Source organism: Gossypium hirsutum, chromosome A12 (assembly GCF_007990345.1).
Source record: "Gossypium hirsutum isolate 1008001.06 chromosome A12, Gossypium_hirsutum_v2.1, whole genome shotgun sequence".
NCBI lineage: Eukaryota > Viridiplantae > Streptophyta > Magnoliopsida > Malvales > Malvaceae > Gossypium > Gossypium hirsutum.
This window is the reverse complement of record NC_053435.1, coordinates 95,477,163-95,492,673: the sequence shown is the minus strand read 5'-3', so window position 1 is coordinate 95,492,673 and position 15,511 is coordinate 95,477,163. Positions and strand designations below refer to the sequence as shown.

Genomic DNA, 15,511 nt, shown 5'->3' with positions numbered 1-15,511 from the left:
TTAAACGAAAACACGCGGATCCTCTAGCGGGTCGGGTCGGATGGGTCGGGCATGGCCAAAACGACGTCGTTTTGGGGCTTAAGTGTAGCCCCCAAAACGACGTCGTTTTGGAGGGCTATATAAGGCCTAAAATAATCAAAAAAATCATTTTGGGAGAGGGAAAGAAAAAAAAAGAAGAGAGAGGGAAGAGAGAAGGGAGAGAGAAGAGAGGGGAATCCGGCTAGGGGCCGGTCACCGGACGGCCACCGGAGGCTCGCCGGCGCCGGCGCCGGCCACCGAAAAGGTAAATTTTTTTTTATTTTTTTGTTATTTATTCTATTATTTTATTATATTTTTTGATATATATATGTGTATGAAATCGACCAAAAAACGAAATTAAAATAAAAGAAAAAAACAATCACCTTAGGTCGGTTCTGATTTTAGCTTCTGATTTGTTGATCTTGGTGTTTTTTGTTTGTCTGAATGCTACTTCTATCTTTAAACACTGATTGAAATCACTATATTGACTCTGAAAATGGAGTGTTTTATTTCTTGTTTTTGTGTTTTTTCTTACTGCCGAATAAAAAAAAAAGAAGCCCCTATATTACATTCGGATCTGGCCTTTATAGCCATTTCTATACAACATTTTTTAAGTTTCTTGCCATTGCTCCTTGTCGCCTGCTCTGTCTTGGTGCTTGCTTCACTTTGCAGGTGTCAGATGACCCTCAGAGGCACGGTGGCATGCATGGTGGCCGACATGGTGGCATGGAGAGCTGGAGCGCCAGGGTATGGGGCTGATGGCTGGTGTCAGAACAAGTGGAAGCCGAAAATGGGGCCAAGGTTTTGGTTGTAGATGGGCTAGTTTAGGGTTTGGGAATTGGGTACGGGTAATTTGGTTTTGGGCTTGCCGGGCCATTGTAAAAAAACTATTTATTGTGGTTTATTTGTAAATGGACTGGGCCAAAATTGGCCTATAACAAGAGCCTTTATAGTATTGGATGTCAGTTTAATACGATCTCCCTCCCATATTAGACCTTGAATTAGAAGTTAGACGTTCCTTTATTCTACATTTTGTTTGTAGCTCATTTTAGCTCATAAGAATATAGGCCAGATTTTTACTACTATTACCAGTCATTTTAAGTTTAATATTTTAGTTTTCTTGAGCTTTGTTATGCTCAAAATTTACCCATATGAGATGCAAATAAGACGCATGATATCTTATTGTTTCTGTCTAAAAAGTAGATTCTTATTATTGAAACCATATTTGCTATTTTGATCATTGAGATGTCTGATGTAGATTTTATGACAACTCTTGCACTACAGATGTAGCCCTGAATAATATGTATAAGATCCTGATGCTTAACCCGGATACAAAGGGTACCACGAGGCATGTACTCATAAACCAAAAGCCTCTTATTACCATTGATACAATAACCTAAAAGAGCAACCAAATGCCTAACCTTTGAAAGCACTGCAATTTCAGCTTGGAACTCAGCCATTCCTTTAGTACCTTCACCAACACATTCCATCCTTTTGACTGCAATTTGTGTCCCATCATGCAATACACCTTTATAAACAATCCCAAATCCACCTCTCCCTAATATATTAGCTTCACTGAAATTATCAATCACTTCTTTATTTTGAAGTGGGCTAAGCAAATTTAAACTATTTATTTTATGAAAGAAATTTCAACTGTTGAATATATATTTTAGATCGATATAATAAAAATATTGTATCGATTAAAAATTTTATATGTATGATATATATATAATTATATCAATAGATTTAACGGTCGAACCATTTACACTAGTCTCCTTAGCTGTATATAAAGGGAGAGAGGTGATATATATGACTAACGTTATGAGTAAAATACATAGATTTGTAATCCTCCCATTCAAGTCCATCTTCAAGTCCAGGATTACAATCTCTTCTTTTCTTATTAAGAATCTGCTCATGCTCCTCCTTGTCAAGAGTTAAAAAATATATATAAATTTACAGATAATGAATTATACAACTATATATATAAGAAAAAAGAAAGAAAATATTAAATAATTATATATCTTGGTACCGTAAGTTGTTGTAGTAAAGAAGGATGGTCGGATAAATATTTGATGGCTAAGGCAATAGTGGAAGAAACAATCTCAAAGCTAGCTAGGAGGATTCCAAAGAGAACATGATTGGCAAATTCCTTTGTCAAGAATGATTCTGTCCTCATGTCTTCCACAATTTGGTCGAGAAAATCTGTTTTGCTAATTCGTCCACCTTCTCCCGAATTCATTCTCTCTTCCACTAATTTACTTATTACTTGTATTACTTTTTGCTGCCTCTGCAATGTTTATATATAAAAATTTTAATTCCGTTTTGGGAATTCTAGTTTTCTTGAATGGCTTACCTTTTTACATCTGTAGAAAGCTGTACCGGGGACGCATATAGGAAATGCCATCAGTCCCTCCAAGAAGTTGGATAAGTTTAGGGCTATAGTATCTGACGATTTTTCTAGTTCGTAACTAAGCATGTGCTTCGCAGTAAATTCAAATATCATCTGCAAATAATTGTTTAATAGAAAACTAGTGATTCAATGAAGAGAAAAATTAGTAAATATATTGAAAGAGACTTACTGCAGCAGTTTGGTCTTTGAGTTGTACCTACCAGCAGCCTTTTTTACTTAACTAAACAATAATTTTGTTTTGAAGTGAAGAGAAAACTGTAGAACATATCGAACAGAAACTACCGACCAACAACCATAGAAGTCTAACTTGGAGGGCAATATTTTCAAGGTCAAACGTAAATAAATTTAAATATGATTGATAATCTTAATGCTTGAGACATAATTATGCTTCTAGTTCTAGTTAAATTTTTTAATCTTGAAACATAATACATTTTTTCTATATTGTTTATGCTCACTTTTCTGTTGTAGGTACATCATTTTGGGCTGCCCTGAGCTTCCTCTTACTTTTGCTTATCCCACTCCTGAGTTTCCAACTCCAAATTTTGAGTATCATACTGCCTTCGACGGTGTTGTGTTTGGAATTGTAAGTAATTGATCACCTATATGGCATTGATATAATTTTTAGCTACTCTGTTATCGCCAGAATTGTTGTAGGAATGCATCTTTGGTGAATTACTGCCTCTAAAGTTAATTAGCAATATTGAATGCATACTTTCAATTTACTAAAATAATAGATGAGTCCGAGAGATACTTTCAATTTTTTACCAATCTTTCTAATAGATGAGTCCGAGAGATACTTTCAATTTTTTACTAAATTCTTACATTATTTTTAACCTCTTAAATATTTAACTAATATACTTTCAATTTTAAATCAATTATTTAATAATAAGTTGATTTTTCAGAATGCTAAATAATTTAAATTTTAAGTTTTGCGCATATTAATTTAAATAAATGAAATTAAAACTAATATCTTTTTTACTAAAAAACTAATAATTTACTAAAATAATTTATATGCAACTAAGGCAATTTTTTAATGATTCAATTACATTTTATAGCATTTCAACAATACTAATATTTAGAAAATAATAACAAACTAATATAAATATTTAATTTTTAAAATTATGATTTTGTATTACGATAAATATATAAATTTAAAAATTATTCTTTAAAATAAAGGTAAATTAGTATAAATCCATATCAAATTATCAATTTGTTTAATTCAATGATATTAATCGTGTATTGAATATTTAATGTTTAAGAGTCTATTCAAAAAAAAGTCTATCCGGAAGTCTATTTAAAAAAAAGTCACCTCCATTTTTTTCCCCTCCAACCCTTTCTTTTTTCTTTTTCTCATTGTGTTTCCTGTTCTCAGTTTGCAGATCTATTTAAAATTAATGTAATTTTAAAACTTTAAATAAATTAAATAATAAATATTTTTAATTATTGAAATTTTAAATTTATTTTGATCATTAAATTAAATTTCTTTTTAATTATTTTAAATTGTTTCAAAATCGTACCTATTTCTTATATTTTTAATAAATAATAGCTTATTATTAAAATTTTAAAAGCAAATAATCATAAATAATTAGTTATACTATGAGATTGATGCCATAACCTTGAGTGATTAAATGCATGCTTTTTTTTAGATTAATGTAAAAATTTGATGACTAGTGTTGCTAAGAAAAACCAAACTGCTCAAGTTTGCTTACACTTTTGAAAAGATAGTCATAATCAATTATCCTTTCTATATCCTCGTTATTGTTTACCATGGATCTTTGAGAATTTTTTCTTTACTGTTCATCTTATGGCTTTCATCTTTTTCTGATGTGTTATTGTTAATTTTTTATGAAACTATATTATTATATCTAATCATATATTTATGGTTTTATGTCGGTTGACATTTAAAATCAAAATAATGATAATAGATGGTAAAGAAACGAAAATTTGTGGAGGGAGATAGTACCTTAGCAACAAAAGCTGTTTGGGATGATGAGCTGACATTGATATTTTGTGAACTTTGCGTGAATGAAGTCAATGCTGGTAATAGACCGACAACTCATCTAAACTCAAAAGGATGGGAAAATGTCGTTGCTCTTTTTCAAGCAAAAACTCAAAAAAATTATGGAAAACCTCAATTGAAAAACAAGTGGGATACATTAAAAAAGGAATGGAGGTTATGGAGGGAGTTGCTTAAGGAATCTACAGGTATTGGATGGTATCCATCTAAAAAGACGGTCGATGCTACCGAAGAATGGTGGGCTAAAAAATACAGGTTAGTGTTAACTTTATCATTATTTTAATGCATAAAGTTTAGTGAATTAATAATTTACAAATATAAATATCTGAGTATAACATTTAACATGTTATGTAGAAAAATCCTGATTTTAAAGGATTTAAGAAGAAAGGAATTGAACCATGATTGAATGATTTAATGTGGCAAATGTTTGGTGGCATTGTAGCCACTCGAGAGAATGCATGGGCACCTTCGTCTGGTGTTCTTCCAAGTGGGGTTCCTATGAGAGATGATACACCTAATGAGGGATTTGGTGATTCAGATGAAAATGGTAATGAGAATGAAAGTATTCCTCCTAATGAGGTACCATCAAACCCTCCTTGTGAAACTCCTAATCGAAGAAAAGAAACACTTGGGGTTGTACACGGTAAAGGAAAAAAATCAAGTTCAAGTAGAAAATCATCAAGAGATTCATTGGCTACTCATATTGAGAAACTGTGTGAGAGTATGGCTAGTCCAAGGAAGTCAGTGAATGAAATTGTTTTTCCTCACTCTGAATATACTATTTCAAATGCAATGGATGCTTTACGTGATTTGGGAGATGAAATTCCAAAAAAAGATGAATTGTACTATTTTGCCATCAAAATGTTCCAAATACCGGTGAAACGAGAAGTGTTTTTGAACTTAGATCCAGATGTTAGGGTTTGGTGGCTTCGACATGAGTATGCTGAACAAAATCCAATTGCATCATTTTCATCCTTGGTAGCAACATCCTCATTTCCCTTCCAACCATACCATCCATCACCTCCACCATAAGCTCCTTAGAATTATTATTGTAATATAACTATGCTACTTTTTTATATATAAAACTAATATATGATCTACTTTTTCATATGCAAAACTAATGTATGATATACTTTTTTATATGTGAACCTAATGTATGATCTACTTTTTATATGCAAAACTAATGTATGATCTACTTTTTTATATGTAAACCTAATGTATGATATTTTTATGTTTGGTATTTTTAGCTATGCTTTTATTCAATTTTTTATGTTGTATAGAATGTCACAAGTTATTAATTTATTTTCATTTGATTACTTTTTCAGGTTATGGATGAATTTAACAATATGTATAATAGTTTTTATATGAATTATGATACCCCTGAATTAAGTGAAGAAGCTCAACGAAGAATAGCCACAATTTTTACACAAGTTGAGCACAACAATTATCATGAAGAGGAAGAACAAGTGTTAAGCAGTGTATTGCTACACTATGAAACTTATTTCACTAAGCAACCGTGTATGGATTCAAATTATACAGGTCAAATGTGGGTGGACGAAATATTAAATGGGCATGATGGTCGTTGCATGAATAGTTTTAGGATGCCAAAAAATATATTTCACAGCTTGTTGCATGATTTGCAAACCAATTATGGCTTAAAGCATGGGAATGTATCTACGATGGAGAAGTTAGCATTATCGTTGTATATTCTTGGAAATAGAGAATCAAATTCAAATGCAGCAGAGCGATTTCAACGATCTGGGGAAACTGTTAGTCTAATTTTTACTGATATGTTACATATATTTGCTCGAATGGGAATGGACATGATTAAACCCATTGAAGGTCAATTTGAGGAAATACCGAACCATATTCGACATGATACAAGATATTGGCCTCACTTTAAGGTAAAATTTACACAATCTTTATATTTTTTAAAATATAAATTATTTCTAACTTTTATCTCATTACTTGTATTTATTTTAAAGGATTGTATTGGGGCCATAGATGGAACACACATAAAAGCATGCATTTCGCCTTCTTGTCAAATACCTTATATCGGACGGAAAGGTGAACCAACTCAAATATTATGGCAGTTTGTGACTTCAACATGTACTTTATTTTTGCATTTCCTGGTTGGGAAGGAACAGCACATGACAGTAGAATTTTTTGCAAGCACTTAGAAAACAAGAGTTAAAGTTTCCACACCCTCCACCAGGTTGAACTTTAATTTTTTTTAATTAATCTTTACATAAAAACAATATTAAAATTTTTAATTTTTTTAAACTTGATATTATGTTTTACTTTTTTGTAGGAAAATATTATCTTGTGGATTCAAGAGATCCACAAATGGTAGGTTTTCTAGGTCCATATAGGGGGGAACGATATCATTTACCTGACTTTCATCGAGGTAATCATCGAGCATTTGGAAAAAAAGAAAATTTTAATCATGCCCATTCTTCGTTACGCTCTGTGATTGAACGAATATTTGGAGTGTGGAAAAAAAATGGCCAACATTAAGAGATATTCCAAGCTATTCATTCAACAAGCAAGTTTTAATAGTTATTACAACAATGGTTTTGCATAATTACATTCGAAGACATGCTTGGTCAAATGATGAGGATTTTCGACAATTTGAGAATATACCCGACATGCCAATCTCTTCAGGCCATTTTGATAGAGATGAATCGAGTTCTTCTAACAGTGAAAGTGACCTTGAAATTGCAATGTTGTATCAATATTTGTAAAAACAATTTTGTATCATAACCTAATTTCTAGTAATAATGAAACTTGTTATGTCTTATGTTACTATATATATTTTTTATTAAAAATTATTCGTTTAGATACTTCAAAATTTGATCCAAGTATAATGTTACTATTTGCGAAAATAATATTTATCATTGTTATAAAAGAATATTTAACTATAAAAAATTAAAAATTATTATCATTTTATCTAATAAATAATTTAAATTGATTATATAATTCATTAAAATATTTATAATAAAATATTGGAAGATACATTTTAATATTTTATTAAATGAATTTATAAATTCACATATTTTAATAATTTTATATAAGTAAAATAATTTAAAACTTCTATTATATATCAATTCTAATCTAATGTCCTTAATAGTCATTTTTTATTTTCACCTCACCGCTACAGCTGCGTTTGAATCCAAACACACACTCCACCGTTGTTTCTAATCTCACCGCTACTGTATCTAATCTCACCGCTACAATAACTAATCTCACCGCCACCGCTGTTTTTAACCTCACCGGAAGTAAACACACCGCCCATCCAAACTAACCCTTAGGCTTAGTTTGGATGGGCGGTGTGTTTACCTCCAGTGAGGTTAAAAACAACGGTGGCGGTGAGATTAGTTACTGTAGCGGTGAGATTAGATACAGTAGCGGTGAGATTAGAAACAACGGTGGAGTGTGTGTTTGGATTCAAACGCAGCTGTAGCGGTGAGGTGAAAATAAAAAATGACTATTAAGGACATTAGATTAGAATTGATATATAATAGAAGTTATTTAAATTATTTTATTTTTTTAAAATTATTAAAATATGCAAATTCATTTAATAAAATATTAAAATGTATCTTCCAATATTTTAATGAATTATATAATTAATTTAAATTATTTATTACATAAAATGATAATTATTTTTTATTTTTTTATAGTTATAATTAAATATTTTTTATAACAATGATAAATATTATTTTCACAAATAATAACATTATACTTGGATCAAATTTTGAAGAATTTAAACGGATGATTTTTAATATAAAAAATATAGTAACATAAGACATAACAAGTTTCATTATTACTAGAAATTAGGTTATGATACAAAATGTGTTTACAAATATTGATTCATTAAACTAGTTGCAATGGTTTCCCTTAACATTGTGATTTCAAGGTCACTTTCTCTGTTAGAAGAACTCGATTCACCTCTGTCAAACTGGCTTGAAGAGACTGGCATGTCCGGTATATTCTCAAATTCTCGAAAATCCTCATCATTTGACCAAGCATGTCTTCGAATGTAATTATGCAAAACCATTGTTGCAATAACTATTAAAACTTACTTGTCGAATGAATAACTTGGAATATCTCTTAATATTGGCCATTTTTTTCCACACTCCAAATGTTCGTTCAATCACAGAGCGTAACGAAGAATGGGCATGATTAAAGATTTCTTTTTTTCCAGATACTTGATGATTACCTCGACGAAAATCAGATAAATGATATCGTTCCCCCCTATATGGACCTAGAAAACCTGCCATTTGTGGATATCCAGAATCCACAAGATAATATTTTCCTGCAAAAAAAGTAAAACATAATATCAAGTTTAAAAATAAATTAAAAATTTTAATATTTTTATGTAAAAAGTAATTAAAAAATTAAAGTTCGACCTAGTGGAGGGTGTGGAAACTTCAACTCTTGCTTTCTAAGTGCTTGCAAAAAATTCTAATATCATGTGTTGTTCCTTCCCAACCAGGAAATGCAAAAATAAAGCACATGTTGAAGTCACAAGCTGCCATAATATTTTGAGTTGGTTCACATTTCCGTCCGATATAAGGTATTGAGAAGAAGGCGAAATGCATGCTTTTATGTGTGTTCCATCTATGGCCCCAATACAATCCTTTAAAATAAATACAAGTAATGAGATAAAAGGTAGAAATAATTTATGTTTTAAAAATATAAAGATTGTGTAAATTTTACCTTAAAGTGAGACCAATATATTGTATCATGTCGAATACGGTTCGGTACTTCCTCGAATTGATCTTCAATGGGTTTAATCGTGTCTATTCCCATTCGAGCAAATATATGCAACATATCAGTAACAATTCGACTAATAGTTTCCCCAGATCGTTGAAATCGCTCTGTTGCATTTGAATTTGATTCTCTATTTCCAAGAATGTACAATGATAATGCTAACTTCTCCATCGCCGATACTTTCCCATTCTTTAAGCCATAATTTGTTTGCAAATCATGCAATAATCTGTGAAATATATTTGTTGGCATCCTAAAACTAATCATGCAACGATCATCGTGCCCATTTAATACTTCGTCCACCCATATTTGACCAGTATAATTTGAATCCATACGCGGTTGCATAGTGAAATAAGTTTCATGGTGTACCAATACACTGCTTAACACATATTCTTCCTCATTATGATAATTGTTGTGCTCAACTTGGGTAACAATTGTGGCTATTCTTCGTTGAGCTTCTTCACTTAATTCAGAGGTATCATAATTCATATAAAAACTATTATACATATTGTTAAATTCATCCATAACCTGAAGAAGTAATCAAATGAAAGTAAATTAATATTTCGTGACATTCTATACAATACAGAAACTTGATTAAAAGCATAGCATAAAAATACCAAACATAAAAAGTATCATACGTTAGTTTTACATATAAAAAAGTAGTATAGTTATATTACAATAATAATTCTAAGGAGCTTATGGTGGAGGTGGTTGATGGTATGGTTGGAAGGGAAATGAGGATGTTGCTACCAAGGACGAAAATGATGCAATTGGATTTTGTTCAGCATACTCGCGTCGAAGCCACCAAACCCTATCATCTGGATCTAAGTTCAAAAAAACTTCTCGTTTCATCGATATTTAGAACATTTTGGTGGCAAAATAGTACAGTTCATCTTTTTTTGGAATTTCATCACCCAAAGCACGCAAAGCGTCCATTGCATTTGAAATAGTATATTGAGAGTGTGGAAAAATAATTTCATTCACTGACTTCTTTGGACTAGACATGCTCTCACACAATTTCTCAATCTGGGTAGTTAATGTATTTCTTGATGATTTTCTACTTGAACTTGATTTTTTTCCTTTACCGTGTGCAACCCCAAGTGTTTGCTTTCTTCGATCAGGGATTTCATGAAAAGGGTTTGATGGTACCTCATCAGGAGGAATACCTTCATTCTCGTTACTATGTTCATCTGAATCACCAAATCCCTCATTAGGTGCATCATCTCCCATAGGAACCCCACTTGGAAGAACACCAGACGAAGGTGCCCATGCATTCTCTCCAGTGGCTACAATGCCACCAAACATTTGCCACATTAACTCATTCAATCGTGGTTCAATTCATTTCTTCTTAAATCCTTTAAAATCAGGATTTTCCTACATAACATGTTAAATTTAAATGTTATACTAAGATTTTTATAATTGTAAATTATTAATTTCAATAAACTTTATGCATTAAAATAATGATAAAGTTAACACTAACCTGTATTTTTGCAGTCCACCATTCTTCCGTAGCATAGATCGTCTTTTTAGATGGACACCATCCAATACCTGTAGATTCTTTAAGCAACTCCCTCCATAACCTCCATTCCTTTTTTAATGTATCCCACTTATTTTTCAATTGAGGTTTTCCATAATTTTTTTGTGTTTTTGCTTGAAAAAGAGCAATGACATTTTCCCATCCTTTTGAGTTTAGATGATTTGTCGGTCTATTACCAGCATTGACTTCATTCACGCAAAGTTCACAAAATATCAACGTCAGCTCATCATCCCAAACAACTTTTGTTGCTAAGCTACTATCTCCGTCCACAAAATTTCGTGTCTTTACCATCTATTGTCATTGATATAATTCAGTCAATGTGCTAGCATTCACCAAGAAGCATAGAGAACATATATAGTCTATAAGTTATTTTAGACGTCTCCCAATGCTAATCTTTATCTAGCCACACCCAAAAAAAACTGGCACCTTAATTGAAGCTTCAACTTCATGGAAAAAGTGAAAATGAATGCAACTAAAATATAATTTTCAAGTCTCATATTTACTCCATTTCTGATTCTCTTGGACACAAGACATATTTATATGGATATCAGACTTAAGTCTCTAGGCCAAACTAATAAAATTAAAGAAAAAATCTGCAAGAACCATTGGTTCACGTTTATTGCTTAAAAATCTATCTACAATACAATTTCTTCATGTTTCTGTCAAATAAAATTAACAAATGCTAATTTTTTTTTATCTATTTTAGAATGATTTGACAAAAACTATAAATTAAAATACTCAAATAAATTTTCTTCTAAAGTTGGAGGACTAAAAAGGTTATTATGCCGAAAAAGAATAATAATAAAACAGATAAACGTGTAATTCACAGGAATTTGACTCGGCGGAGCCACCGAGGGGAGAAAAAAAGAAAGAAAAGCTCTTTCGTTCTTTGTAATATTGGCGTAGGCAAAATAAATCCATTAGGCTTCAAAGATTGAAACTAACCGATTATGACTTCCTTGGAGATTATGTAGGTCAGTTCGCTTCTTTCTTTGTTTAATTCTTTTTTTTCTGATACTTTTTTTCTGATTATTTGAAATTCAATGTGATTTTAATATAGGTTATGCTCATCCAGTTGAGGGAATACATGTCCTTGTTGACATGCAAAATATGGTGGTTATGCTCGTCCAGTTGAGGGAATACATGTCCTTGTTGACATGCAAAATATGGTGGTGATTGAATTTGAAGACCGTAAACTTGTTCCTCTTCCACCAGCTGATCCTTTAAGAAATTACACTGCTGGTGAAACACGAGGAGGTGTTGATCGAAGTGATGTGAAACCACTACAAATCATTCAACCAGAAGGTCCCAATTTTCGTGTCAGTGGGAATTTTGTTGAATGGCAAAAGGTGCTTGGTAGTGAAAATATATTTATAACTTTTTATCAATTCAAGATGTACTAATATATTTTATTTGCAATTCTGGTTTCAGTGGAATTTCCGAATTGGTTTCACTCCTAGGGAGGGTCTCGTAATATATTCTGTTGCTTATGTTGATGGTAGTTGTGGTCGGAGGCCTATAACCCATAGATTAAGTTTCGTTCAAATGGTAGTTCCTTACGGAGATCCAAATGAGCCACATTATAGGAAGAATACATTTGATGCAGGAGAAGATGGGCTGGGTAAAATGCACATTCTCTTAAGAAGGTTTTTCTCTTCTTTTATGTTTTTGGTTTTTCATGTTGAGTTTCGTTTAGATATTCCATTTCATTAATGTAAGTTGAAATGACCCTTATTTGCATCATATTTAATTTGTTAGATTTAATCATATTCATTTTTTATGTAAATTTTTGTGGATTAATTAATGGAGTTTTTTTTATAAAAAGATATGTAGGCACGAATCTTTCCTAGCTTTGCTAAAAAAGTATGAGGCATTGGTTATATTAAATTCCTCATATGTTGATAGATTGGTGGATTGTTATATTGAAATTATATCAAGTTCAATGGTTCTATGTTCTACCTTCACGCTACTGAGTTTGCAGCAAATTTTTTGGGTTCATTTTTCTATTTCTCAGGTATCTTTGGTTATATTTCTGCATGTTCTATCTTTACTGGAATTGGTAATTATATGTTTGTTGAAATTCCGCTGATTAAGGTAGTTTTATTGGATTGTATTTAAATGTTGGTGACTATTTGAGAGTAAATTGCAGGCGCTTGTATCGATTGGGAAGGATGATGGAATTAAAGGGTACTGGAAGGGCAATCTTCCTCAGGTTCTTTGTAGTTTTTACTTCCACTCTTTATTTTGGGATTGGATTTTGATAATGTAATTGTGATGGTTTACTGAGCTGTTGTTAACATTGATTTAGTACTAAATGGTTCAGGTGATAAGAGTTGTACCTTACAGTGCAGTCCAGCTCTTTGCTTATGAAACTTATTAGGTAATAAAAGAATATGCATAATGTAATCTTAGAATTGTATTGATGCTTATTGCGTGTCCATTGATGAAGTTAGTCGTTTGATTTCTAGTTCCTATTGAATTCTAGAAACTTTTCACGGGAAAAGATGGCGAGCTACCTGTTCTCGAAAGACTTGCTGCTGGAGCTTGTGCTGGTATGACATCTACATTTGTAAGTGATTCAATAATCAAGTCTTCTTATATTATTGTTTAGTGCAAGTTTTCTGGTTATGAATATAACTTAATGATTTTAGTCTAAAATTTGCATGTTCATCAGTTTTTTTTTGGGAGTTAATCAGACTCATGAAGCTTTGGGCCAATGGTGTGTTGTGTTCATGTCATTTGGGGTGAAAGAGATGGATTTGGGGGAAGATGTTGATGCTGTTGATGGTGGTTTGTAGTATGTGAGAAGAGCGATAACTAGTTTTCATTCAATTGTGGTATGTTTTATCCTTAAATAAGTCACTGTGCCTGGCATTTAAGTTTCCTGCTTTACATCATTGACAGGAATGGATCGAGGCATATGGGGGCAGTTCACTCCTCAAAATAATTTATAAGGCTCTAGATTAGGTGAGTGTAAGTTCGAAATGACTAAATGCAAGTCTCAGCAGCTGGTAATTTTAAATACCCGGTTATGCAGGTTGTGAAACTCTCGGAGTGCGAAATTTATAGTTATAATCCTTACTCTGATGCAGATCCCTTTCTGGAAAAATGATCAATGTAAGTGTGTATTATATTAATACTTTAGTGAGTAGTCAGTGGGCCATAATTGTTCAGTAACTGTTGTGGAGTTATATTTTCAGATGGTCATTCAGTTTCTTCTTCTACAATAGGAAACTAAAGCGTGTAGTTAGTTTAAGCTTTTGCTGCTTAAGGTGGGTCTAATTGTGTTCTGTGATATTTATAGTTATGTGTAACTTGTGTTAGGCATGAAGTCATATAGCAAACCTGCTAAACTTGTTCATATTACTACAAGCTTTTGTTGTTTCGTTTGTTTAGTTGTGCTTTGTTTTGTTTTTGATAGTTTTAGTTTTTGAGGGTTTGAGACATGAATACAGCATTGCTGGAGACATGAATATGGATGGTATTATTACTGATTTGTTTTATTTTATTTTATCAGGTTTCTTTCATTAGATAATAATGTTTTAATTATGTTGATTTATATAGGTTAGAAGGGAGAAAATCAGTGAAAGAATGAAGTATCTGCAAGATTTAGTACCAGGATGTAACAAAATCACAGACAAAGCTGGTATGCTGAATGAAATCATCAATTATGTTCAATCTCTTCAACGGCAAGTAGAGGTAAAAAGTAATGGAGAAAGAACATATGGATTTGTGTTTAAAGGAAAAACAGAAACTACTTTCATACAATTCAAACACATATATAGAGTAGAAAAAGAAGGGTTTTCACTTACCAGATCAAAGTTGAGAACAAGATTGATAGGATGAGTAGAAAATATAGCTTCTTTGAGAGTCTGCTCTGCTATTACGATGGAGTTTTGTTACTGTCAATTGAAGAGTAGGGTTTTTTGCGTTTTGGGAATGAAATTAACTTAATTTTTAAGGATAAAATGGTAAAATAATAAATAAAAGTAAGGCTATTTTTGTCTGTTATAATGTCAACTGCTCAGTAAGCCTCTAACTGCTGCTATTTGCTCCAGCTGAAAATCAGCTGATCAGTGTGGTTGAAAAGCAACCTCACTGCACTGACACCCTCAACCAAACACAAATGCAGTGAGTTTGGCACCATCTTTTCCTTTCAAACGTGCCTCACTGCCTCACTGTCTCAATCCAAAGGAGCCTTAAGTGTCTTGGATGAGTGGTTGAAGTTAATGGGAGAGCGTTCTCTTGCACCTATTGATGAAAACATAATATATGTGTTCCGAAACGAAGGATGTCTAAACCAAGTTTAGATCCACTAACTTTCGAGTTTTCGAGTTCTTATATTGTACAAGGAATTTGCATTTTTAGGCTTTTGTTTTGTACAAGCTTTAAGCTTTATTTGCTTGTAGTTTCTTTCTTATGAAATGAATGTTCCGTTATTTACATTTGATTTTGTAAGCTTTATGAATGTGATTCAAGTGAATGAGAATACAACCAGAGTTTTATTCTCTATTATTCTTTGTTCTTTTCAATTCTTTTATTTCTTTATATTTATTGCTAAATTTCTTTTAGTTTATAATAATTATATGTATTTTATTTTAATATCAATTTTTGTAATTTTAACTAAAACGTTAATAAAACTTTAGCATTGTTTGCTAAAAATTGACCTTGGGATCTTGCCTAAATTACTAATAAATGCTGAATCTTTTTCAAATGTATCAGATTAGGTCGTTTTTTGGAAAAATTATGGGAATAAGTC

The 15,511-nt window shown here is 31.8% G+C and overlaps 2 protein-coding genes and 1 long non-coding RNA gene across 9 annotated transcripts; 1 reads left to right on the top strand and 2 right to left on the bottom strand.

The window, feature by feature from the left end:
* Window positions 1-8,854: 8,854 nt before the first annotated feature.
* LOC121211008 (uncharacterized) lies at window positions 8,855-9,737 on the bottom strand. The gene is made up of 2 exons (XM_041083159.1): window positions 9,165-9,737; window positions 8,855-9,084 (listed from the first exon to the last, which is right to left on the bottom strand). The coding sequence occupies exons 1-2, from the start codon at window positions 9,720-9,722 to the stop codon at window positions 8,890-8,892; spliced, it is 753 nt and encodes a 250-aa protein (XP_040939093.1). The 5' UTR covers window positions 9,723-9,737; the 3' UTR covers window positions 8,855-8,889.
* Window positions 9,738-9,874: 137 nt separating this feature from the next.
* Window positions 9,875-10,716, bottom strand: LOC121211007 (uncharacterized). The gene is made up of 2 exons (XM_041083158.1): window positions 10,696-10,716; window positions 9,875-10,589 (listed from the first exon to the last, which is right to left on the bottom strand). Exon 2 carries the CDS (start codon window positions 10,527-10,529, stop codon window positions 10,074-10,076), a length of 456 nt encoding a protein of 151 aa, XP_040939092.1. The 5' UTR covers window positions 10,530-10,589; window positions 10,696-10,716; the 3' UTR covers window positions 9,875-10,073.
* An 843-nt stretch (window positions 10,717-11,559) lies between these two features.
* Window positions 11,560-14,758, top strand: LOC107920821 (uncharacterized). Of its 7 annotated transcripts, XR_005906378.1 has the most exons (9): window positions 11,848-12,071; window positions 12,184-12,398; window positions 12,902-12,964; window positions 13,076-13,132; window positions 13,238-13,321; window positions 13,427-13,553; window positions 13,657-13,719; window positions 13,790-13,869; window positions 14,317-14,758. It is a non-coding gene; the product is annotated as an uncharacterized lncRNA (long non-coding RNA). The 7 variants fall into 7 exon arrangements; XR_005906379.1 differs by having other exon boundaries at window positions 11,818-12,101; window positions 13,427-13,719; XR_005906381.1 differs by having other exon boundaries at window positions 11,848-12,057; window positions 13,427-13,719.
* Window positions 14,759-15,511: the final 753 nt, after the last annotated feature.